Raw genomic sequence first — 26,243 nt, 5'->3', positions numbered from 1 at the left:
GTCCGGCGTCAACCTCAAGCGCCTGCCCTCAATCCTCATCGCGTTGGAATGCGCAGCCCATCCTCCTCCCTTCTTCCTCCACTAGACCAATCATCTGCGCTGACGTCGACGCGCATGATTAAGCGAGCAGACCTAATCCGGCGCCCACGCCCAACCATACCACGATCATTATGCTAAGCGCTCGCTCGCATGGAGAGACCGAGCTGCTGTAGGAGGATTAAACGAGTTGCATTATGCATCTCTGCGTGCATAGTGGAGGTTCATCAGCGAGTTGACCTGAATCTGCTTGCTGCTGCTGCAGATGGGTGTAAGGAACGGACGCGTATTATGAGATTTGCTGAAGGAAGCCTTTGACTCCCGGGGCTCAATAATGCTCGTGATAGTGATCCCGTACCTGTAGATTCGTGCGGAATGTACTACGTTGTGATAGTGATTCGGTGCCTGTAGACAAAACAAGCAAGCAAGTACGAGCTGAGTTCATGCATCATGAGACTTGAGAGGTGGATAACTCTAGGAATTTCGGCAGGCATTTTTGCAGGAATTTCGTAGAGAGCATGTACAGAGCAAGGCAGCTACCATGTGAGGAAGTTGTAATGCATCGCAAGATTGCGGTTGCCTTTTCGGGCGCGCCGTTTTGCATGCCCCCAAAAGATGCCGTAGCTGAGGAGGCAGTACGCAGTAGCAGCGTCACATGATCCCATGCGTATCTCGTCCGTTGCAACATCAAGGCGCCGGGTGCCGTCAGGTGGATTCAGTGACCACCTCTGCCACTTGCAGCTCACCTCTTCCTCCTTTTTTTTCCTTCTCTTTTCTCTTTCACAGAAGTTGCAGTGCTAGTACTGACCTTTGCCATAAAAATAGGCTTTTCATGAAATTCTGATAGTACAGATGCTACCTAGGATCAGAGGATCGAGAAAAATTAATTGGTACATCAGACAGTTTGGCAAAAAAAAAAATCAACTGATAAAAGTGTCTGGCAAGTACTAGCATGCCACAACATTATGCCCATGTTAAGAGGGCATTCGTATACGAACTTTGAAGGTACTGATTACACTGTAGCGTTCATCGTAATTAGGATGACATGTAATGATTCATGTTACTGTAGTATGTACTGATTCTTTTAGTTTAAGATCGCTACCGAAACCACATCAGTTGGAGTGGTTTGGACAAAAGTTTTGAGGGAATCTTGCATGCACAGCACAGGTGCACACCTTACCACATCATTAAATAACTGAAAACAAAGGCCACCCTCCATTGTTGCCTCTACCCTCCACCATCTCTTATTCTCTTCTCACTTCTCAGTGCTCTGGCTCACTCCCAACCTGCCCCCAACATACAGAAGTAAAGAGCCTCCCTAACCACCTAACACCAGCCAGAATTGGGAGAAAGAGAACCCTGCAAAATTCTCATACAGACACACAGTCTCTTTCTCACCCTTCTCTTCCTCCATTCCGCCATTTCTCTCACCTCTGATCCCTTCATGTAGCAGCCAGAAAAGCAACAAAAAACAAGGCAGAGATGGCTTAAAACTCGCAAAACCACCATGAAAAAGAGCTTCTTTGGCCCCTAGGTTGCTGGCATTTGGTGTCTCCTTTTTTTTTTCATCTCCTGCTGGTATTGCTTTCTCTCATCCCAAGGCGACGAGGGAATAGGAAGCTAGAAAGCTCAGGCCGTAGCTGAACGCCTATGGGTCAGGGAGTCTGAATCTCGTCCGGTCCTTTCGCTTCTCTCTCCTCGCTCTTCTTTGCGGAATTGTGGTGTCTTGCTGGTCTCTGGAGAGTGGAGAGCGAAGGTCTCCTGCACTTGTTCTTCAATGGTGGGCGTAGGTGCTGGCCTGGGCTTGGGCATGGAAGGTACCAGCTGCGGTGCTCTGCTCAAAGAGCTTCAGGTATTCACCTTGCTTTAGAAATTCGCTTTGCAATTGCAATATTTTTCCGCTATGTTTCTCTTTTGTTAAACATCGCTGTTATCTTCGTATTTCTAGATTGGCTCATGTGCTCTGTTAATTCTTCCTCTTTGCGCTTCTTTGGGTTTTGTCTTGTTTACTGGGCGAAAATTTGCATTTCTACATATTTTAGCGCCATTTTTTTTTGGAACTGTTCAGTTGTTAGTCGGCTAGAATATCTGTGCTTAGGTTTCTTCCATGGTTTCTGAGCTGCATGTTCTTGCCTTCTTTGCCTCTTGGGGTTACACTTGTTGCAGAAAGTGCAAAAATTTCCACCTCTTGAGTTAGGACGACAATTTCTCGTGCAATCAGCTCCTTTTCTGGGTGGTGAACTGCTCGGCAGGTGAATTCCTTGATGCAGTGCATTGGCTTTATTGTGGATGGCTCACCCTTTTCACCTTTCTGGTTCTTCAGCAGCCCAAAAAGCAATATTGATTGGCTCTAGTGCAGCAGGCAGTTAAGATGTGACAATAATTACTCTTCTAACCTAATCAGGCTTTTGCTGTGTACCTTTACAAATTAATATGCTATTGCTCAGAATGAGTCCGTACTAATCAAAATTTACTCTGAAACTGTTGCGTTCTTTTATCTGCATTCAATTTAAGACTTTAAGTCTACTGCTATTTTGATCATAAGGTTGTGTTTGCTCATAACTCATGCAATGTTGTTTCTTGCAATCAGCAAATCTGGGCAGAGGTAGGAGAAAGTGAGAGCGAGAAGAACAAGGTGTTGTTGGACATCGAAAGAGAGTGCTTGGAAGTCTACCGCAGGAAGGTGGACGATGCCAATCGGACTAGGGTCCAGCTGCACCAGTCAGTGGCTGCCAAAGAGTCTGAAGTTGCATCTCTGATGGCAACTCTAGGGGAGCACAAGCTGTACTTGAAGGTATACAACTATACATGGTGATGGACCGATGTTGACGCACTAATTAGGCATGCATGGTTTGCTTCTTGTTGAAGTGGATATGAATTGTAGATAGACGGTGAAGCCTCTGAGGAGGCTTGATTTTTAGGAACCCTGAAGGTTCTCTTACAAGCTAGGAAAGCACGCTGCCTTCAGTAAATTCTTTCTGCATTACGAATGTTACGCAGTAGTTTGGATTCCACTATATCATGCACTGTCTAGTATATTGACATACGAAATACAGCTCTTTTTAATGGGATGTGTGACCGAGAAATGTTTTTCAACACTGTGCAGAAAGACAAGGGCGTTGTGTCGCTCAAGGAACAACTTGCTGCTGTCGTTCCAGTACTGGAGAACTTGAAATGCAAGAAAGAGGAAAGGATCAAGCAGTTGTCTGATGTCCGATCGCAGATTGAGAAAATCCGCTTTGAGTTAAGCGAATTCAATGACCAGGGTGATAACGCGAGCAGTCTTGCTGCGGATGAACATGACTTGTCCACAAGGACGCTCAACAGTTACCAAGCACAGCTTCGTGCCCTTCAGAAAGATAAGGTATACATCCTGAATATGCCTCCTGCTTTTCTGAAGATTTTGCAATTAGTGTGGGACTGGTAGGTAGTGCTAGCATAGGTGCGTCTTCTGTGTGTTCTAGAAAAGGAAAGAGCTAACACAGATGCTAAAGAATGCTTGGTCATTTAAACTTTTTTCACATTTTCACTTAGACAAATATATATTTCTAATGTTCTGTGTATACTTTCAAAAGGAGTGATTTAATTCTATAGAGTTGAAGTTTGTCCAACTCTCTGCAGCTAGGAGCGCTTTTAGCTCTTTTTGGAATGCAAGCAACTTCCAATGTTTGCCGGTGCTTTATATTTACTTCTGATCCTTGTTTGAAATTTTTCAGTCTGAGCGCCTTCGCAAGGTTCTGGAGTATATAAATGAAGTGCACTCTTTATGTGGAGTCCTTGGAATCGATTTTGGAAGTACTGTAAATGAAGTTCATCCTAGTTTACATCAGAATGGTGTTGAGCAATCCAGAAACATCAGCAATAGCACACTGGAGGGCCTTGCTAGTACTATATCCAAGCTAAAAGCAGAACGGAAGTCTCGAATCCACAAGGTCTCTTCGAGATTCCTTTCTTCCTGGTTTTAAGTTGATGTCAATTGTTCATAATAAAAATTTCAAATGATCCATTGCTGACAGATGAGAGAAACCATGGAATCACTGTGCCAACTGTGGAAGCTTATGGATTCGCCTGAAGAAGAGAAGCGGCAATTTAGCAAAGTAATGAGCAGTCTCATATTACCAGAGGAGGGAATCACATCACCTGGCGTTCTCTCCCAGGAAAAAATTGAGAAGGTTTAACCTCTTTGTTGGTGTTCACTATTCTGGTCTTTAAACGTTGTTCACAGCCTACTGTAATCATTCAGGTTTTAATTTCTCATGCAGATGGAAGCTGAAGTTGAGAGGTTAACAAAACTAAAAACCAGCAGACTGAAGGAAATTGTCAAGAAAAGGAGGACAGAATTAGAAGAGATCTGCCAAAATGCACACATAGAACCTGATGTCAGCACGGCCCCTGAACAAACTGATGCTCTGATCGATTCTGGTTGTTGTTTATGCATCTTGCTCTGCTACTATATTCAAATGTTCTCATGCTTTTTACAAATAATGACATTCTTGTGCCGGTGCCATCCAGGCCTCATCGACCCCTCTGAGCTCCTAGCAAATATTGAGTCACAGATATTAAAAGCAAAAGAAGAATCCCTTAGCCGAAAAGATATAATGGACAGGATAAATAAGTGGATTGCTGCTTGTGATGAGGAGGCTTGGCTTGAAGAATATAACCAGGTACTGTAAGTATCTCTAGAATGGAATTAGAATGCTTCACATACTATGTATGTCCGCACAAAGTACCTAATTCAGCGTATCTGGAAAAATGGAACTACTTGGCAAAGCACTGGTCAGTTTCATTTTTCATGAGATACCTGTAATAAGTCAAATCATGAGAAATGACACCAAAGGTCTTTTGCAGGACCCAAAGAGGTATAGCGCTGGAAGGGGTGCCCACATAAACCTTAAACGGGCAGAAAAGGCACGGATTTTGGTCATAAAAATCCCAAGTAGGTCTCAATTTGAGTGTTGCGGAATCATTTATAGATTTCAGTTACTCCAACGCATGACCCAGAATTTTCTCAGGTATGGTGGACAACCTGATAAACCGGACCTTTGCTTGGGAAAACGCAAGAAACAAACCCTTTCTCTATGATGGAGTAAGTATAAAATTGGATGACCAATAGTGTGCATGCTTATTCTTAGTTTTTTTTTGACTTGCATGCTCTTTTAATAGGGGCGGCTAATATCTGTGCTTGAAGAGTACAGACTTAGCCGACATCAGAAAGAAGAGGAAAAACGACGATACCGGGTAGAAATGCTTAAGAATCACCCTTGTTTTAATTAAAAATAATTCAGAAATGATATGGCCTTTTAATATGACTTCTGCATTCTTACAGGACCAGAAGAAGTTGGAGAGCATCCTACTCGCAGAGAAAGAAGCGATTTTTGGCTCTAAACTAAGCCCAAAGAGGACGAACAGCTTAAATAGGAAGACAAATGGGTATCGGCCAAATGGAAACACTAATGGACTCAAGACTCCTACTCCGCGGCGATCATCTCTTGGCAGTGCTACCTCTGAGCTCTTGACGCCCAGATCATACTCTGGCCATAATAGATACTTTGGTGATTTGAGGCGGCTATCGACTTCCCATTTGAACTTTGGTGATGATTCGCTGTCAACATTTACATCCATCAGTGGCTCTGAACCGGAATCCCCTCCTCTTGGATGAACTTCATACTGCTGGTACTATCCCAGATTTAAGATGCGTTGTTTCTTAATTTAACAGCCTTGGGCAAATTTCATCGCTGATTTAAATAACTTGTTCGTGTCACTTTTTTTTTTCTCACAGGGTGATTGGATGATCTGATTAGCCAAGTATTGAGTATTGTAAATGGAGCACTATAGTATGAAGTTGTTGCACTAGTATGTACATTTCTGATGTAATACATTTAGCTCGTACTCCGTATTTGACTGGATTGGTAGACTTGGTTTGGGTTGGGTTTGGAGTTCAATTGTTTCGAGCTGTTTGCTTTGTAGATTGACGATTAGGCAAAAGATGTAGCGAGTGATTTGGATTTCAGGATCTGGGCAGTCAGCTCCCCAGCTGTAACATATCATAATTTATGCGATTGGTTTGCGTAGTTGTGTGCTGCAGCCTTGTACAAGTGCTATGAAAAATCTATGTACAGATTCTACTGCTCCAGTACTCCTTAACGTGCCCTGATGTGCAAAATGAGCTCTCATGTGCTGCAAAAAACAATGAAGACAAACGCAGAGTCCATAGCTTTCATATGCATGCTTGTTTCTACTGTCAATCAGTGCACTTGGCTTCTGTGAGCTACTCCCACAGAGGGAGTAAGATTGTGTGTCTTGAATTTTTTATGCTTGCCTGGTACGTGTGATCCTAGGCATCGGGGAATGAACTCTTCGGATCAGATGGTTCTAAGTAAGAAGAGGATGGATGGAGATGTGAACTTCGAGAGGAACATATTGCATCAGCTTAATTGACGAATGGCAGCATGACGCCGCCTTAATCACTAGACATAATCGTAGCCGAACGTAAAAAATTGGAAACACTCGCCATGGACTTAACTTTTTTATTTTTCAACAAGTGGAAATGAGAGGATTATAAAAGAGAGTACCTTTAGGATGAATACATCTTTAACGTCTCTCCATGACATTTTGGTCCAATGAACGACGCTCACAGGAAATCATCAGATAATTGCGCTATCCATGTCCCCGAATCCCAACTGAGATCAAATATAAATGTGCACACTGTCACTAAACCAGTAATGATATTACACGAAACATTGACAATTGCAGGGCAGGGTGATTTGGGTTAATCTTTTCTTTCCAAAACTCCCACTTACGTACCATTTTTTTTGGACGACTTCTGTATCACACTAGGATCTGTAAACTGAATACTCCAAATCGAGTAGTAAGCTGCTGATCAAACGCTCTCTCCAAAGGAATAAGCTGAAATAAACCAGGAGACTTTCTCTTCAGTAGTATTTTTACATTGGTACAGACATGCAGCGTTGCTATTTCATCCAGCAATTTACAATATCACGAAAATTGCATAGTTCTCCTGATGTAATATTGAATTTTGCAGCCTTCCATAATTAGCAAAGCATGTAAGTTGTATTCTGCAGCTCAACAATAGACCTGAATCTTTATTATGACTTGCGAACCCAATACTAATGAGAAATCAGAATGAAAGGCTTGTTAACACTACAAAGTACACATCTGAATAAAAAAAAAAACTTCAGATCCTAGCTGGTGGACCAGCAAGTTACAAGCAAGTCTGTCAAACACAAAATGAAGTTACAAATCACCACGCACAATTCTCTACAAGATGTGCTCTTTCTGTGTTAAATCAGAACTCAAGTTTTAACTAAACCTATTTACTTGTTTCACAGAGAACAATATCATTTTTTTTTACTTCTGAAACCAGATACCTCCCTTTCAAATGCAATAATGAGCATTTGCATCACATCAGCACCGATTGCAGAGCATCTGCTTTGATTTTCTCAATCCTCTCAAAATAACATGGTACACTGGGACAAGATCCACCTTTCCACTAACTCCAGTCTGCATAACATTGCTGACCCCTTCAGCAACAAGAGCTTGCATTTACATTGCCTGCTACTATCCTGCCCGGCTAAATCATATTCAAGCAATAGGCAGATATTCCTGCTGATCAATGAATCACATGTCAGTAAATCAACTGCGTGACATACAGCAACACTTAAAATCGTGTAAGAAGCAGCAGGTCAGTATAACTGCAAGATATGGTCCTTAAAGATCACTTTGTCTGATGCGGTAAGTTTGATGGCATACAGCATAAGGCATGTAAATATTTGTAATTACTTTTTCAGATGAATAATATGAATGGAAAGGGACCACAGATCACACTAGCAATAGCAAAATACCAAGAAAAATGTCATGGGTTTAACTACTAAATTTATCGATTTAAGAGACTAGAGCACCTGCATTCTGATGTCAAAATATACAATGGACCAGGTTTTTTTTTTTAAAAAAAATGGGTCTAAGGAACAAGTAGCATACCGTTATTCTAGGCAGATTTTCGAAGTAGCCAGGCCAGCACATAGCAAAGGGCAGCATCGACAGTTGACAATGCAACGATAAACACAGCTACCAGTACAAGGGTAAGTGTAGCCGTCTTCAGCTGCCAATGATGATGATTTGATTAAATCAAAAGGTAAGCAAAGATTCTTTGATGAAGCAGATCTAGAAAATTAAAAAAATAAGGCACAAAATCATCACAATAAGGTGGCTAACGACCTGCACTTGAAGGAAAAAAATGTAGTCACCAAAAGTCTAAAACGAACTAGCTACTCCTACTCCAGTCCCAGCTGTGTAGACTGAGTCAAAAGAACCACTGGGATTGGACCAAATGCTGGTTCTACAATTAGCATTTGAATGTGAAGCTATTAAAAATGCATCTGGAAGACATATTTGTACTGATTAAATGTGCCTTGCGCATCTAGGATGCATAAAGATATGGCATACCAATAAATTCAAGACACAAAGAGAAATCTAGCAGAGGTAAATCTAGTGAAAACTAGAATCAGGAATTCAGGATAAAGGACAGAACCTAACACTTCATCGAGAAAGGCATCAGAACAACAGACTTTAGCCCTTTACTGAAATAAACACATATTGACACTTCTTGGTTGAAGGTAATTCAGGTTATCTATCAAATTTATCCACATTTCATCCATCATTTAGATGGCTGCCCCTTTGATTTCATACAATTGTCACAAAAAAAATGTCCACTCCAATCTCAATAATGACCTACAGCTTCAGTCTGCCATCATAGTTTGCCACTTAGTTTAGGCTGTTTAGCACATGCTCCTACACAACATCTGCTGCAAATCCAACATATCCTGACAAGATCAAATTGCACTTTCCATGTCTCTACTGATACTAATCTAATACTGGCACCAAAATTATGTTTAGCAATGTACATGGAAATTATCTAAACAACATCCAATGCAAGGGGCATACCGTGTTCTGAAGGCCCGGCCACTCAAGGTGCTTCAGTTGCCTCGGCTGCTCAGCTAAGAAAGCTACCAATACCTTCAAACCCCTAACAATACAAAGAAACAAAATTTAATTCCACCTTCAGACAGAGCAACAAGGCCACAAGGGGGGGAAACCCACACTTACACAGCGAGGTCTCTGAGCACTGCCAGCCAAAGCGGCTCATCATCATCAATCTGGTACTCGCTGCCCCGCTGACGTCCATGGTCAGACACAGCCGCACATTTCCGGAGTTTGGCAGGAGCAAATCGGTGACCACCAGGCTGTGGCTTGGTGACCTAAAATGCAAACCATGTAAACAAACGACACTAGGAAACAGGATAAAGAACAGGAGGGAACAGGGTGTAATTGGTTCTAGGGCCATTGATGATAGAGCACCTTGAGAAGTGAAGGACTCATTCGGCGGTATAACGGAGCCGGGCTGCGGCACGGGAGCTGAGAACAACCTGGGAACGAAGGAAATTTGGGGGAAGAGTAACGAATTAGGCAACCAAAGAGACGATAAATCGGGGGGGGGGGGGGGGGGTGGAGGTACTAGGCTTGCGCGGTTGCAACCTGCGAGCGGAGCCGGCGCGCCTACCGCTGGAGCAGCCATCCTCGCGGGAACTTTGATGCCAAGCCGCAGAGACGGAACGCTTCGGACCTTCTTCGGTGGAGATGGGGATGCTTGGGGCCGGCCGAGTTCGGGGGCCTCGGAGCGGTACGAGATCAGAATCAGATGCGCCGTCGTTATGCCACCTCCTCAATCGCACTAGCTGCCGTTTTCCCTTCCGGCGTCGGTCTTCGGCGAGGCGAGCCGCGGCGCAGGGTCCGGTCCCGCGGGCGGCGTTCGAGTGCGGCACTACGGCGCGGGCAGGCTGACGAAGTGACGAGTGACAACGGTGGCCTCAGGCCTGATGATGGTCCTCCCACTCCCGGGGTGTTGGGCCGAGAAGGGGTACGACATATTGCAGCCCGCTTAGAAGATTTATTTTGATCCTCTAAAAAAAAAGATTTATTTTGATGGGCTCGTGCTAAAAAAATGGGCTGAAGGATGTAAGGATACGGCCCATGCCCAATCTACTTCCTTTTTTCCGCATTTTTTTTTTGCTTAAGTCCTTTTTTTTATAATTTCTTAAGTCCAAAGTTTGAAAAATGGGTTTGGAGGCCTAGCAATAGATCTCAAAATTTTCATAAAAACTTAGAAGGTAGTTTGAGTCACTGGAAGTTCGAAAATATGGTTACATGTAAAGCATTTACTTGTTTTCTTAATTTTCAAATACGAGCATGAGAAAAAAAGAAAATGTTTTATTCAAAAAAGAAAATACCAGTACTCCTAAATAGCAATTCAACTTCGAATATAATTTTCCTGAGTATGCAGCCACGCATCCTCGGTAACACGCTAGGACAAGAGAGGCACTTAATGATCTCCAGTAAATTGAACGTACTGGCTTAGTATAGGAACAACCACTGACTTAACACCAAGTCACATTGCTATTTAGTCCCCTTTGGCATGGCTCTTCAAGCGGCTCTTGCAGCAGCTTTTGCACAAGCTATCTCAAACACATCAATTGAAAACAGCTTCAGCCCATGAGCCGGCCAAAAGCCGCAGGCAGAAATAACAGCGCGCGGACAAGTCAAAAAAAATGGCTCCCCCCGGCTTCTCCCTATCCACGTATATCAAGTTGTCACAAATTACAAGTGTTGCCACTACCCTCATCAATTCCCTACCGGTTCGCTCTCCCCCATCCGCATGTCTCCTCTCTCACGCTCCTCCTCGCGCGAACTCCTGGCGCCGTTCAGCGATGAACCAGCAGGGGTGGCCGACGGCAGGCAAGCGAAACGGCAGCGGAATGGATGGATCCGGTGGAGGGCATCCTAATCCACCTGCCCGTTTTCCCGGAGGCGCCGCCTCCCCTCATCCGGCCGACGCTGCCTCGCTTCAACCCGCCGGCGCCGTCTCCCGGCGCTCGTCCGACTCCAATGCAGCGAGTATCGGCAGGGGTGAGGCGGATGTGGTGAGGGGCTAGAGGAATTGAGCAGTACGGTGGCAGGGAAGTCGCTTGGTGGTGGAGTAGCTCGGCAGGGGCCGAGCAAAACGGAGTAGAGAGAAGCGGCAGGGCGAAGGCCAGAGTGTGGTGTCTGGGGCGGAAGGAAAAAGACATTGGAAGGATAAGGAACACATAAAAAGGAAGATAAGCAGCCGGATAGAAAGAAAAAAAATAGTTAATAAAAGAAAAAAAAAGTAGAAACATAACAACCCACAAAAATCATCTCTTCAAACAATCAACACAACCAAGGGCATATAGGACAATTGACATCTTCTATACATTCTAAAAAGCTACGAGAAGTCGTTTTGCCAAATGTTTTTACAAAATAAGTCAGAGCGAGAAAAAAATACTTTTCCATATGAGGTAGAGCCAGAGCTATTTTTTCGGGATCCACGTCCGCCGGGCCTTACAATGCGTACAATTTCGTGCGGTTACAGGTTAGCGATCGCTTCTAACCTTTTAATCTGCCGGGCGCACACACAAGAACGGCAAAGAAGCTTCATCCTCGCCATTGCGTCAGGTCAGTAAAGCTCGATCAAGTTCCCGACTTCCCGGACGTCCAACGGCGCGGCGAGGAAGGGGTTCCAGTGATTACCGACGTGCCCCTTACTTCCGCCGCTGCAGGCGACGACGCGAGCGCTTGGTTTCTCCTCGTCGAACGCCACCCATTCGGTCGTCACCACCGTGGCGATCGTCGACGGTGACCCCGCGGCGTCCGTCACGGCAGCTGGCGCCGTACCCTGCACTACCGCCTCGTCACTGGCGTCGTCCTGGGAATCGACCAAGAGGATCCGCTCGAGGTTACGGACGTCGTCGTCCTTCAAGCGCTCGAACGACGCCGGGAGCTTGCGGGCGTTGACCACGCCGAGCCCGCGGCAGAGGTCGAAGTAGGACGAGAGCCTCGCGCTCTGCTCCGCCGCCCGCCAGAGCACCTTCATCCCCGCCGCCGCCGCGGCCTTGCTCATCGGCGGCTTCGCCGCCCCGGGTACGCTGCCAACGAGGAACCGCGTGATGCCGGTGCATATCTCCCCGTACACCTGGAAGATCTCGACGAGGGCGCAGTCCATAGCCTCGAGCACGAGTGGCACCTCCATGCCGTCGCCGTACGGGCGGATCTGCTGGAGCAGCTCCAGCAAGAACTGCCGCTTGGCTATCCGGTCGAGCAGGGCCATTTGGTAGTCGCCGTCGTCGGTGTCTTCCTGCGCCGCGAAGAGGGAGCGGTAGTCCAGGAAGCGGAAGTACGCGCGCACGAAGGCGGAGAAGGCCAGGGACCTGGGCGACGACGAGGACGAGGAGCGGTCACGGAAGTCGGCGAGCTCGAAGGGGACGCGCCCGGCGCGGGCGGCGGGCGGCGCGAGGCCGGAGCAGAGGAGCAGGCCGTGCGCGACCATGAGCGCCTTGAGCGCCACGACCCAGCACCGCGTCCGCCGCGCGCGGCGCGCCAGCGCCCACATGGCGGGGCGCAGGGACGAGGGCGACGTGCGCGCCCACGCGAACACCCGCGCGGCGCTCCGGTAGTCCATCCACCGGTCCTCGTGGCTCGTGGCGCGGATCACGGCCGCCTCCAGCTCCCGGTGGTGGTGCCACGACCACGACCCGGCCCGGCGCGGGCGCAGGCGCGCCAGGAGCAGGCTTCTCCTGTCCTTGAGCGCCGCGGCGGCGCGGCGCCACCACTGCCGCACGGACGACGTCATCGCTGCTCGCCGCGCCTTGACCTCCGATCCTCACCGGCGTCGTCGTCACCGCCGGCCTCGCGGCCGTAGCGCGGCGGGGTCAACGCGGTTGAGGATGGTCCCCAGCTCTTGCGGTCATTGGCCGACAAAGTTGGAAATTTTCCGGAACGGAAACGAGAGACAAATAAAGAGGGGGCGTGCCAAGAACGGCCGCATGAATGTAACGTTTGCCTGGGCAAGAACGTGGTCATCGTGAACGGCCACCAGGTCATGCATTCTAAATTTTGCCAGATCTCGGCTTGCCCCCAGAAACAGGCTAACAGCCTGCTACGCCTGCTTGGTGTTAATTGGTAATCTTGGGTGGCGATCTTTTTGCCAGCACCACAGCCACATCAATGCTTGCCGGGTAACCAAATGGAGCTCGTCGCTGACAGTCCCGGCCGGTGTTCTTCAGTTGGCAGCTAAGCATTGTTCACCATTACTCGCCCTTGGAGATGCCACACCTGGTCTCATTGAAGGAGAACGAACCAAACGCATTTAGAACTAGTGAGTGACGACTACTATACCGGCCATGCTTACCATCATCTTTAACACAAAGGGAACCAAAGGCCAAGGACAGACGACGCAGAGGAGAGACGGAGCCGTAGAAAAGGCCGCACAGCATACGCAGCTGCCCAGAAACCAATGCAATGCCTGCCTGCCCCACGAGCGATCGAGAGCTAGCCCTGAATTCATTGCGACATGCAGACCAGAGGACGCAGCAGCAGCTAGCCGGACAGCGCTGCTTGGCCGCTTGCGCGGTCGGCGACTGGACGCCCTCTCGCCAAAACCAGCCGGCCCTGCGCGCGGCTGTACTCCCACCACCTGAGGATCGAAAAAGTCGCTTGCTCGTGGGCTAATGGAGATGGGAAGCACTGAAACGATGGCGTGGTGGTGGGGAAAGCTAGCTCATCACCTGAAGTCGTCTGAACTCTGAAGGAGGGCATCAATGAGTGCGTACCACTAATCAGCGATTCAACAACTCATGCATGCGTCGATACGGCTATAAGCATCGACCGTCAGAAGCTTGTCCCTGTGTACTGTTGCTGCATGATTGCACCGATCCATCAAAAATAGGATGGGAAATGAATAATGAATTTGGGAAGTATATGTTCAGAATATGAACATGTTTGAATTCTTTGAGAAGTACATACATTGTCCGCATGTTAATTTGGAGCTCCACCTTGATCGAATGTCTCACAAATATATAATTAAAATGAGCATACACATGAAAAATGATTGTCCTAAGTTGATCGTGGCAATTGAGAGCCATGTGATGGTATCAAGGGGATGGAAGAGATATTGGTAACTTCGGCTTTGACCTAGAGACCATGGGAATATGTATATTTTAGGTGGTTATATCAGTACGTATTCTAAAGAAAACAATGGTCAATTTCAAACTTCGAATCTACATCATATAGTCTGTCTTTAATTATGTATAAACTCTGTACCCCTGATCCATAAAAATCTAGATGCCACACTTCCTCCTACTACACCCTCACTTCAGCTCTTAATCATCATACCACACTATTCAAGCGTCGGCTTCCGACTACAAGGGCTGCAGAACCAGCTTTGCCACTGCCCATTTCCCTATTCTTGCAATGCTGCGTGCCTGCGTCTATGCTGACTCTGCCACTACTGCCCATGGAGTGCCCCACCCCAATCAGTACAAGATAGAAAGATGGAGAGTTGCTAAAGCACAATTAACCACAAGGTTTTTTCTCTAGTTAGAAAAATCAATTGAAGAATAGCAACCTAAGAAAACCTAGAAATAGAAATATGGTACCTTAGCTTTATTTCTCCTATATAAATATAATGTGTTATTTTCTCCGAAAAAACACAAGGTAATCATCAATATCAGGCGTCTATCTTATATGTAAACTTTTTACCCTAATCCCTAAATCTAGGCCATTAGCTGCATCATCACAACACAACAACGCTCCCTTTTCGCTTCTTAATCATCGCACATATTTGATGACATCAAGTATTCTTATTAGGCTCCTACTCCATTGTGTATTTGTGTAGAATGACCGCCAAATTAACTGCCACCCCATCGCACAACTATAATGCCACAGTAGTCTATGCTACATACCCTGGTCCGAAGACAGGAATGTACATAACATTTTACCATATAAATAAATGAAAAGTCAAAGTTTGCCCCCTCTAGTAATTCACACTTTACTATTTGTGTTCCCTTATGTAATTGTTTTTGGCTTCGCCCCTGATGCTACCTCTGCCACCACCCACCACCCACACATTATATTGCAGTGTGTTAGGATGCGAAAAGGTCTTTAGAAGTATATGTTGATGATTAATTTTATTTTACAATATGTCATCAATTTATACAACATCAATGATGTATTAGAAGACAAGAATGTGAAATACAAATCCGATGATAAAAAATTTTGCACACTAATTAAGCATGCATGCATATAATTTGACTTATATATGTCAAACTGTATGAAGTTGACTTTTCCAAGAAAAACCCCCCTAAGAATACACCCTAAAAACTTAAAGAAATAGAGGGAGTACTAGGGAGGCTGAAGCACAATGCCCAATGCATGATTATCTAGTTAGAAAAATATATTGAAGAGTTCTCATTGCCTAAGGATATATAGGGACTGCAGAACCCTGGGATAGGAAATATGAGCCCTTTGTTTTACATAGAATTATTCGATGTTTTATGTATAATTACTTTAAGATAGTACCTTTATTTTTGAACAAATACAATTTAAGATGTTTATGCTTCAATATGTGTGAGAGAATGCCGGCAGAATCCTTGCTTGAATATCCTGTCCAGGGCTTGTATATTTATGCTGTACATTTGTAGAGCGATTTTTAGATCCTCAATAATTTGGCCTGAATAACTATTGCCTATGTTTCAAATTATAGTTCATTTTAGCTATGTCCTAAATCAACACCTAACTTTGACAAGTTCATAGATAAAAGCATCATCATTAAATTAATTTCATTGAATCCACCATGAAATATGTCTTGATGGTGTATTTATATGGTATTATAGATGTTATCATATTTTTTATACAAACATGATCAAATTTAGATAAGTTTAACTTAGGACAAAATTAAAGTGAACCATAATTTTGAACAGAGAGAGTATTCAACATAATAGTAGTAAAGATTTATTTTTAATCAAATACTCCCTCCCATTCATATTATTTGGTGTCGGTCAATTCATTTTTGAACTAGCATGCGTCAAATAAAAAGGTATGGAGGTACTTTTTTTGAAAAGCTGGCAGGAGCACTGCCATATCATTTAAGAAGGAGAAGCAGTTCAGAGTTCAGGGATTACAATAGGTCTTATTACATAAATTTAGAATGGTCTCTTGCTCTAAGAACATAAAAGAACTTAAACATCTAAAGGTACAAGCTCAGTTCTCCCATGGGCTTGCAGGCGAAGCTCCATTTCTTCCATGATCATTCCAGCACATCAGCACGCAATACATTACTACTAGCGTGTAGACACTGGTGACAATTAAATTAACAAACACTACGCATGACACAGGAGGAAGCAAGAGGCACATATATATTCCTATTCTTCTCGGTGCATCCCCAGCGCATATCACATGCAGCGCATTTGCGGATACGCCCTGCATGTGTCGGAGCGCACGCACGAATGTTCGTCCAGCTCGTCATCTAAAGCGCTTTGCTTGATTAGCCAGCTCGCTTTAATCGCTGCCGCATTTTCATCTCTGCATCTGCAATTAGCCGCGCGCAGCACCAACACAGGCCAGATGATGACTCGAGGAGCTGAGCTGCCTCGTTTCCTTAGGCCTTCGTCGTCCGAGTCACCAGTCTCACCACGAGTCACCTGTGGCCTCCATCCGATTGCACACGCTCACGCACTGCACACACATGCACGCATGCAGCAGCCAGCAGCAAACGTGCAGACAATGGCAGAGGGCGCTTTGAGAGCTTTCTGCATATCTTTCAGCGCTACGAGACGGTACAGATCAGACAGGGGTATCTCTAGCCAAGACAGACAAGGGAGGCCGGCCGGCCGGGGAGGGGAGGGGACAGGGGAGGGAGGGAGTAGACCGAGAAAGAAAGAAAAGCCATCGTAGCACTGAAAACCATGCGCGCGTCCGCATCTGTTTCCATGCCCATCGCCCCTACTATCCCCTAGCTAGCTGGTCTCTCCTCTACCTCCTGCTGCAGAAGCGTTTCATCATTTCAGTTGGAGACGTCGATGCAGAGAGAGAGAGAGAGAGAGAGAGAGAGAGAGAGAGAGAGAGAGAGAGAGAGAGAGAGAGAGAGAGAGAGAGAGAGAGAGAGAGACTGTGTGCTGTGCGTGGCTCTGTGATCTCTCCCTGGCGTACATGCACGCATGATTGTGCGTGTTGTTTTGGACTACTAGTGCCATCGCCTGAGCCGCAACAGTGTTGCCTGGGAGTTTTGAAATTTTATCTCTAGTGCGCGCTGTATTTCCCACGGGCCGGGCCACGGCCACCCCTCGTGTTCCCGGCGCCCGGCAGCTCCTTGTCCCCCTCAGATTCTTCCACTCGGTTCCCCACTTCCAACACCATTCCTGGCCGCTTCCATTTGGCACCCTCCGATCCTCGGTCCAACCGCTGCTCAAATCGGCCTCGGCCATGGCCCCTACTGAAAACGGCCGAGAGACCACCCTCCTACTGTTTTACATGGTGGTCTACCAAACTAAAGATCTTTTTTTCTTATTACTCCGAAGAACGAAACAGATCGATGATGGAATATATTGCAGTTGTAGAATTTAGTAGTGGTTGTGACACAGGTCGATCATGCATGCATGCGATCGATCCTTATCCTTGGTACGGTGGCTACTGAATGAATGCCTGACCTTTACAAAGGGCATCATCACTAGCTTTCCATGGGCAATGTTTTTCCAACAAGATCCAATGGGAAGCAAACACCGAAAGATTCCATGCACGCCACAGTGAGCTAGCAAGCAACTAGCCCTCGTCTTCGTCCCCGCTTGGCTACTACCTCTCTCTCCTGCTCACAGGACTCCAACACTAGGCCGCACTGGAGCGATCGAGCTAGCGAGATCTTCCACACCAGCAGCATCTGATTACATCAACCTCACCATGCATGCACCAACCCGGGCGTCTCGTTGGTAAAACAAGAAGTGATTGAAAGGTAGATCAGACAGGCAGGCTAGCTGGCTAGAGCCTAGCCGCCTATAGGACGATGTCCATGGCCATGGCGTGCTGGCGCCGCCGCCGCATGCCGTCGGCTTCGAGGGGCGGCGGCTCGTCGACCTCGGGGTCGCCGCCCTCGGTCACGACGGAGGAGACGTAGCTGCAGGCGACCTCGGGGCCCGCGTCGGCCAGCGTCGGCGGCCGCGCGCGGAACTTGTGGCGGCAGCCGAGGCACGTGATCTGGAGCAGCGTGGCGTTGACCTGGCGCACGGCGTGCTCGCGGAGCGCGTGCGCGCGGCTCAGCTCCACCTGCGCCTGCCGCCGCATCCGCTTCGCGCTCGCCAGCTCCTGCTCGGCCAGCTCCGCGTGCCGCCTCGCCTGCGCGCGGGCCTCGTCCGCCGCCGCCTTCTCCGCCGCTGCCTGACGCAGCTGCTCCCGCGCCTCCTCCTCCTCCTGCCTCGCCCTCGCCGCGGCCAGCGCCGCCTCGCCGCCGCGCTCGCCCGCGTCCCCGGACCCGACGCCGATGGACAGCAGCAGCTGCGTGGCGGCGCCGGCGCCGCCCCGCGAGGAAACGGCAGGCGAGCGCGGAGCGCCGTAGAACGGCGCCATGCCCAGCGCACCACCGCCCGCGCCGCTGGATGACGGCGGCATTAGCTGCAGCTCGAGGTTGTGCCCGCCGCCGCGGTGGTGCTCGGACGGCAGCGTCCGCGGCGACGGGACCTGATCGAACCGGTGGAACGCGGCGGCGGTTGTAGGGCTCGGCATCGGCGGACCGGGCCAGGCCGACGGACTGATGACGACGTCGCTGGACGGGCTGGTGCTCGACGCGGTCCGTGACAGCGACATTGCCGGCGGCGGCGCCTGCTGCTGCTGCGACCCGGCACTGGCTGCAGCCACGCCGCCGCCACACGCAGGCGAGGCGTCCGCCCGCGCCCGCCCGGCGTTGCAGGTGTCCTGGTGCTCTATGAAGCTCTCCACCCTGCGTATTTGATGCACACATCAGCTAATTGAAACATTCCCGTATCATTTGGAAACAAAGAAAAGGGGGAACATTTTGACTAGTACTCAGCGGTAAGACCAAGGAATAAGGATGCGTGCATGGCCGCGTGAACTCAAGAACAAAAGCCAAGAACCAGAGAGACTTTATTGCATGTGTGCGCGTGTGAGACGACGACGGCGACGAATTAACGCCACTGCGCGCACGGCTAGGGGATCAGGCGGCCGGCTACGGCGGTGTCAGGCGTGGAGTTTTGGGCCCGGGCATGGAGTGGCGCGCCAGCAGCGCTGCCAAGCGGCTGCCTTTGCCGCTGCAGCGCGGGCACAAAGCCGAGAACCCCCAAGCCGAAGGCAACAGCAAAGCAACAAGCAACCGAGAGATGGATCATGGTCTCATGGATGGCGCACACGCACACGCACGCACACAGAGGAGGGAGCGCTGCCCTCGGGAATGGCGCTCTGATCCACCCGCCAGCGCCCGGCCGGCCTCCCTTGTCCCTTCCCTTTCCCCGTTAATGCCGCAATAATAGCAGACATCCAAAAAGGAGAGCGGAGCCGGCGCCGGCGCCGGCGCCGGCACCTCACTAGTCACTACTACGGTAGCTAGGCCCGGCGTGCAGTGCAGCCTCAAATTAATCGGCGGCGAACCCCCAACAAAAGAAAAGAGAAGAAAGAAAAATGTCTGTGATGACGGTTTCTATCGATTTTCTAATGTTTAAGTAGATGCTGGAGCAAACGAAATAAATAAATCGATGGGATTACCGACCGGGAGAAGACGCGGCCGCAGTCGCAGGAGTGCCCGCGGGTGCCGCAGGTCTTGAGGTGGGCCTTGTAGTCGGAGTGGACGGCGTAGGCCTTGGAGCAGCGGGCGCAGGCCCACTGGCGGTGGCCGCTGTGCTTGCGCCGGAAGTGCTTCTTGATGCCGACGAGGTCGCCGAGCGCGTGGGAGGGGTCGTGGTGCAGGCAGCTCGGCTCCGGGCACACGAACACACGCTTCCGCGCCGCCTCCCCGGCCTCCCGCTTCAGCAGCTTCCACGGCACCTTGTGCCGCCGCCGGTGCATCTGCAGGTTCTGGTCGCGCTGGAACCCCTGCCCGCAGATCTCGCACACGTACCGGTCCGACTCCAGCAGCGTCCGCGGCGACAGCGACACCACCTCCGCGTCAGGGTCTGCACCATGGCCGCGCGTCGTTACTTGCTTGCTTGCTATACATGCAGGATGAATCGACATCGATCTCGGCATGCATCCATCGACAGCGAGCTCTATCAGCTACCAGCCTACCATGCATGATGTAACCAATTGGATCACCTACCTGGTGTGCCTGCGGGCCGGCGCTTCTTCTTCGTCGTGGCGGCGGCGCCGGCGGCCGTGGTGGCGATCTGCAGCGACCGGAACGGCTCCGGTGTGGCCTCGTCCGGAGGCGACCCGGCCGCGGGGGCGCAGAAGCCCAGCATGGGTGACACGACACGAGCGACCGATCTTGCGAAGAACACTAACAAGAACACTACGGAACAAGAAGAAGAACCAGGAAATAACTAAAATTTCCTCCCTTTAGTTCCCCAACCCCTGGCTAATTTGATCAGGCGAATGTGGGTGGTTGTTGGATTGGCCGTATATATAGCCGCAGGGCGGCGGAGGGGAGAAGAAGGGATCGACAACCAGACGGGAAACAAACAAGAGACGAGGCCAAGAGAGGCGAGTACAGCTGATGAGTTAGTACTAGTAAAATATTAAGAACTCGGCCTGTGCTGGGAGAAGGAATTAAGGAGGGGTGGGAGGTGTGGTGGTAGGAAGAAGGGGTCTTGGAGTTGGCTTTTGTGGAGCTGCTACAGAGACGACACCTAGAGATGCAGTGGGTGCCCGAAACCCGAAACCTGATGGATTTTTACTCCATTAGGCACGGGCATGTGTCGATCTTTCTACCCGTGGGTTTATTAATGGGCAAAAAGTGAAATCCATCGGGTTCGCGAGCGTGGATTTGGGAACATAAAACCCGAACCCGTGAACCCATGGGTTTTTTTTTTGACCCGGTCATATATCATCAAATAAGCCCATGCTCTTAGCTCACACCTCAATTTTGATGGCTAAAGCCCAACTCTTGTATGCATGTGCTACTTCTTGTCATGACTTGAATTGTTAAACACTAGGTAGTTTAAGATCTATACTATACATTTGTGTCACTAATTTGAAGTGTTTGGTTAACATGTGGTGTGCTATACTTCCATTAATTTACATCAATGTTGCATGCATATATATTGAATTGTGAACATAGATATGTATATGGTATTTTTTTTGGTTTGCTTTGGTACCCATGGGCAACCTGTGAGTACCCGTTAACCCGATGAGCATGGGTTTGGGTATAAAATTAAACCCGTGACGGGTCATGGGTTTTTAATTGGGCGGGTTTTGTATTCGCGGGCATGGGTTTGGGATGGTAAAACCTAGCGGGTTTGTGCCCGTTGCCATCTCTAACAACACCAAAGAAGAGAGAGAGGGAGAGGAAGGGAGAGAGGAGGAAGGTAGCTTTCCACACTGGCTTTAGGTTTTAGCAGCTTTCTTTGGGGTTATATGGGTGGGATGAAAGGGAAGGAGGGCTGGAGTTGGTAAGTGTAGTGCCGCTGGGGTTTGCATCGTGTCTTAACTGCCCTGCGGCAGCTGGGAGTGCACAGGAAGACGATGGGGCTGACGGTGGGCATGCATCTTCTCAGCTCAATCGATAAAAGGCCTTTTTGGTTTGGGACATGGAAAGGGAGTTTAGATGCATACACACACATGGATGTCCATTTGTTTGTTTGCATCTTTGTTTTGGTGGATGGAAAGAGGGGATCGGATGGAAGCTTGCCTTTGTTGGCTAGTGAGCTAATTGCTCAACTACTCTGAACTAATTAAATATGAAGTAATCCAGGTGTGTTCTTTCTTTCCCCTAACATAATTTATAATTAAATTTTCTAAATAAATCTCTCTATATAGGTGTTGGAGTTCAGTTAAGCAGTAAAAATCCAGCTGCAATAAAAATCACACGTGTAAAATGGCCGGGTTCAAGTGGTAATTCAATTCCAATGTGGTCCATAAGGAACTGTCTAATCCATACCCGCAGCACTGTAGCAGCTAGCTAGGCCTGCCGATATTTCCCTACTGAAAAAACCCAAAGGTGATAATGGAGTAAAGACACTGTAGGTCGCAGTTCTCTGCATCTCTTGGATACTTTTGTCTGCTATTACTGCATGCTTGTTAGAGAAAAGGTGACTGTGATTGTGGGGTGGTTAACTGCATCACTGTGCTAGCACGCATGGTTTTCGGTTGGTAGTTACTGTTGGCTGTTCCTCTGTTCTTTTACACATAAAGGAACTTTGTTGGTCCAGTATGGCAGTATGCATAAATATTCAGTACGTAATGCAAAGTACTAGTAGTCACGTCTGGACAATGGATACAGCATGGTAGCACTTCATTAAACTACTATAGTTCCCAATGCCCTTCATCAATAATAAACAAGGGTTTTTTCCTCATGTCGTGATTAGCACATAAGATCCTACTGTCTTTGAGTTTGTCATTCTCCCCAGAAGGATTCGGCCGGTTTGGCCGAGAGTGCATTGCCGAAGAGGAATGATGGGTTTGGAAGCTTGTGGAATTGATAATCCAGAGCTAAATTGTTGACTGATCATGTAAAATAGCATATATCATGTGTCATGCCAGTTGAGTAGCTTGCTGCTAGGCTCCAATTGGAAGGTTTTCTTGCACCCGGAGGCCGAGGGATAAGCTGTCTTAGTATTGATTTGTGTTCAAACAAAATATCTGTGGAAGTAAGATTCCATTTCTTTAACATGAAGCAACGCTACATTTCTAATTGTCTTATGTATTCATCCTACAGGGGCGTTTTGGTCTTCATACGCATAACAGTCCAAATTTCACCAATCAAAAGGATCTCATCAAAAGCATCGATCAAGTAGCCTTTTTCTTAGCATAGGTCTACTTGTGCATGTGTGCGTCACCTAGGTGCTGTTCAAATGTCTACTTTTCACTTTTCCCCCTTACCCTTTATTTGACCAGAAAAGACTTTATCTACTCATCCGAAATGAAAGATGCTTCGATGCAGAAAAGAAATCTAGGCAAATTAATACTCCCTCCTTTTAAACTACAAGACATATTTCTTTTTTGTTACGACAGGACTTTGATAGGCAATTACTGCATGGATATGTCATTGATATAAAACTATAATAATTGAACAACATTTTTAAATATAAATGCAATAGTATAGATTTTATTTATATTATTAATAGAGTGAAGATGTGTTGGTCAAAGGCTTGTCCTACAAAACAAACATGTCATCTTATTTCAACATAATACCCATATAGGTACTTCCTTATATTTTTTTAGTTATGATAGAATTTGGTTGCCAATTATTTATACAGTTTTTCCCTTAGCATTGCACCTCCATGAGTGTTTGATTTATTTTAAGTTGAAACCTTAGCTTGAGCTATGTGTTTGACGTGGAAGCAAATATGGCAATCACTTCCTACATACATGTATATGTTGTCTGAATATATAATGGCATACATCGTACATGCATACCTTTATTTAGTTTTTTTCTATATTAACAGTTGCATGAATGTATAATTAGAAGCATATAAAGAAATAGTTAGAGATTGTTTTTGTAATGATAGATGTCATAGTGTAGATTACATTTTAGATGGCGTATGTAGGTAATTTAAATTCAAATTTAGAGGATTACTTTAGGTTAATTTTAATAATGGGGATAATATATATGCAAATTGAGGGTTACATTAGATTTTTTATAATGCCATTGGCTGGTATAAAAAGAACATTAGGGAGTTAATTTAAGTTACTTTTCATAACTACAAAGGTCGCTAATTTAGATATTAATTTAAGGGCTGCTTTATAGTATTTCCATAATAAAAAAGGTAGGTAATTTCTTAGAAAACAGAGTTGATCCGATGTGTAATATCGTTGATGATGATTAGGGTTTAGTGAATCAATGGTCGGGTGCTCCTGATTTTTAAGAATTTCTGGAATGTATATTTTTATTGCGGGTCAAGTGGGGCTTATTGAATCAGTAATAGTAAAATTTAGATCAAGCGCGCTTAGTAAGTTTATGCACAGATCTGTAATTTTATATTTTTGGACCCAAATGACATGGTGGAAACAAAATTAGGGTCTACCGGTGTATTTTTACTAAAGAAGTATTGCTCACCCTCATTTCATATTTTTGAGGTCTGAGCGACTCTTCACGTTACCGATATTTTTAAATTCTAAGTGAATTTTCTATTTCCTTCTATCATCTTAGGCTTTAGGTGAGTTTTTTTTAGACCATAGGCTTTAGGTGAGTTTGATTGGTACGTACAACGTAGTAGGTCAATATTAAGTCTCTTTATTAGGTCCCATGTACACTGGGCCATTAAACAGTAGGGGTATTTGTAGAGCAGGATTGTCTTGTACCCGTACAGCAGCGAGCCTACCAGCACACAACGCTGATCTGCTCCAAGGATCAACACATTAATCAATGTCCGTCAGAACAACTAGAGACAATGGTTATTAAGAGGACCAGAGAATTTTATGAGGTTGTTCAGCGAGCTGCAGGCCGGTACGTACAGTTGCCCCCTAGATGCAGGGATACACATATCCAGCATGAGCATTTCAGTATATGTATTCTACGAAAACAAAACAGAGTATTCAGGAGTGTTAATCCCTTGGATTATCTTGAAAAAAACATTTCATGCAAAAACACATAGTAACAGTAATCCTTAAAAAACAAATTGATATTGAACACAGCAAGCCTAATTGAAATGATTGGCAGTGCATGCAACCACAGACCCCAGTAGTAGTACACGTTGTACTCTAAAGCAGCAAGGCTGCGTCACCTCATCACGCATAGGCAGAAGAAGCGATCGAGCCAAGAACAAAAAGGCAGAGCACGGCACGCAAAGTTGTTGCCATCCACGCCCGCGCGTATCTCTCGGTGAAAAGAGGTGCTGCTCGAGAGCTTTAAAGTTTTGGCTGAGCTTAGGTGCATCAAAAACAGATAGGTTTGACTGCCTCCTCCTGTGGCATCTCTTTCGCTTGACCAAATACAGTATGCTGCTGTACCTTCAATGGTAGAGGCCAGGCCAGCTGATTGACGGATCCGATCGGCATGCATGTCGCTATGGACGAGCGAGAACAAGAGTGTAACAGGGGAGAGGAAAAATGGCAAACGAGCCAGATGCCTGCCTGTCTGCTACTGCTCATGAATAACTGGGATCCATGCAGCTTGCTGCAGGAACAACCAGCTACACACAGTATGTATATACATGTATCATAGTGATGCTGCCCGGAGCTGAAGGAAATGCAGACAAATGTGTTGATGAAGTGCTAGGCCATTCATTTTGTATCTTTTCTGTAGGGTTCTCATGCATCCTATTTGGCCGTGTACGGCCGGTTGTACTGTAGGACGCGGCAGAAGCTTGGGGGTAGACCGATACAACGGCCGGATCACGACGAGGTCATCGTCTCGTCCAGCTGCGAGACATATGCATGGGTCACAGCGAATTCCACACTGTACTACTAGATCGAACTGGAGTCAGGTAGTAGCGTTGAGCGAAACGAAGGGAATCGGCCGAGGCCCGGCGGCCGGACGGCCGGGGTCCTCCGGTGAGGTCCGAGGAACCGACCCTTGCCGGCAGGCCGGCCGATCGACCGACCCGTCAGACATGCATGGGGGGTCACGCACTGTGCCGCGTTTGGTAACGCCAAAAGCGATGTGAGGGCCCATCATCCCGATCCAACACGAGAGAGATGAGAGGCAGCAGCTAACGCAATTATTCCCCCCGTTGCAACTGCTGTTCCACACATGCATAAAGCGACGGGTCGATCGACCGGAGCCTGCTTGTCAAGGTAGCAACAAGCAGCAGCAGCTTAGCTTGAAACCAAAGGAACCCGCCCCCCTGCAACATGCAGCGATGGATCAAAGATCAAACGGGGGATTGCATAATTGCTTTGCTGGTAATCCTTGGCCCTCCTCCGATCCATGCATGCATGCTCCACACGCATCATGGCATTGTCTCCTCGCAGTATTTAACCCAGGCCGTGCAGTGGATTATTGGGGTTTTAAGTTCTTGGATGGATGCATGGTCCCTGTGTTCTCACTTTTTACTTTTTGATCTGTCTCTTGTGTTCATCGATCAGCCTGCCTCCTGATCAGGTCTGCGTCTGCCATGATCCAAAAGGGAGGAAATATAGTTACTTTTACCACGGTAGTTGAACTAGCTAGCGCGTGCATCGGTGATCGATGAGAAAGAACCGAAAAAAGATGAGAACTGGACTTCATATATACTATGCACGCA

The 26,243-nt window shown here is 47.3% G+C and overlaps 4 protein-coding genes across 7 annotated transcripts; 1 reads left to right on the top strand and 3 right to left on the bottom strand.

Moving 5' to 3' along the window:
- Positions 1-1,255: 1,255 nt before the first annotated feature.
- Positions 1,256-6,172, top strand: LOC101779415 (65-kDa microtubule-associated protein 6). Of its 2 annotated transcripts, XM_012844060.2 has the most exons (12): positions 1,259-1,888; positions 2,627-2,830; positions 3,143-3,400; positions 3,753-3,968; positions 4,053-4,208; positions 4,299-4,458; positions 4,549-4,700; positions 4,885-4,972; positions 5,049-5,122; positions 5,200-5,274; positions 5,363-5,709; positions 5,816-6,172. In XM_012844060.2, the coding sequence occupies exons 1-11, from the start codon at positions 1,814-1,816 to the stop codon at positions 5,693-5,695; spliced, it is 1,791 nt and encodes a 596-aa protein (XP_012699514.1). In that variant the 5' UTR covers positions 1,259-1,813; the 3' UTR covers positions 5,696-5,709; positions 5,816-6,172. The 2 variants fall into 2 exon arrangements, with proteins under 2 accessions (XP_022679862.1, XP_012699514.1); XM_022824127.1 differs by lacking the exons at positions 5,200-5,274; positions 5,363-5,709; positions 5,816-6,172 and having other exon boundaries at positions 1,256-1,888; positions 4,549-4,705; positions 5,049-5,100.
- Positions 6,173-7,113: 941 nt separating this feature from the next.
- On the bottom strand, positions 7,114-9,893 carry LOC101778721. 2 transcript variants are annotated; one of them, XM_004956917.2, is made up of 6 exons: positions 9,589-9,893; positions 9,412-9,479; positions 9,160-9,311; positions 8,998-9,079; positions 8,035-8,155; positions 7,114-7,662 (listed from the first exon to the last, which is right to left on the bottom strand). In XM_004956917.2, the coding sequence occupies exons 1-5, from the start codon at positions 9,626-9,628 to the stop codon at positions 8,042-8,044; spliced, it is 456 nt and encodes a 151-aa protein (XP_004956974.1). In that variant the 5' UTR covers positions 9,629-9,893; the 3' UTR covers positions 7,114-7,662; positions 8,035-8,041. The 2 variants fall into 2 exon arrangements, with proteins under 2 accessions (XP_004956974.1, XP_004956973.1); XM_004956916.2 differs by having other exon boundaries at positions 7,114-7,659.
- Positions 9,894-11,289: 1,396 nt separating this feature from the next.
- Positions 11,290-13,028, bottom strand: LOC101778320 (putative clathrin assembly protein At1g25240). The gene has a single exon (XM_004956915.3). It carries the CDS (start codon positions 12,755-12,757, stop codon positions 11,585-11,587), a length of 1,173 nt encoding a protein of 390 aa, XP_004956972.1. The 5' UTR covers positions 12,758-13,028; the 3' UTR covers positions 11,290-11,584.
- Positions 13,029-17,479: 4,451 nt separating this feature from the next.
- LOC101777924 (protein indeterminate-domain 16) lies at positions 17,480-20,697 on the bottom strand. Of its 2 annotated transcripts, none has more exons than XM_022823959.1 (3): positions 20,219-20,697; positions 19,673-20,111; positions 17,480-18,889 (listed from the first exon to the last, which is right to left on the bottom strand). In XM_022823959.1, exons 1-3 carry the CDS (start codon positions 20,358-20,360, stop codon positions 17,950-17,952), a joined length of 1,521 nt encoding a protein of 506 aa, XP_022679694.1. In that variant the 5' UTR covers positions 20,361-20,697; the 3' UTR covers positions 17,480-17,949. The 2 variants fall into 2 exon arrangements, with proteins under 2 accessions (XP_022679694.1, XP_004956971.1); XM_004956914.2 differs by having other exon boundaries at positions 19,673-20,075.
- Positions 20,698-26,243: the final 5,546 nt, after the last annotated feature.

The sequence above is a fragment of the Setaria italica genome, chromosome II (assembly GCF_000263155.2).
Source record: "Setaria italica strain Yugu1 chromosome II, Setaria_italica_v2.0, whole genome shotgun sequence".
Classification (NCBI taxonomy): domain Eukaryota; kingdom Viridiplantae; phylum Streptophyta; class Magnoliopsida; order Poales; family Poaceae; genus Setaria; species Setaria italica.
This window is presented reverse-complemented; position numbering and strand designations above follow the sequence as displayed.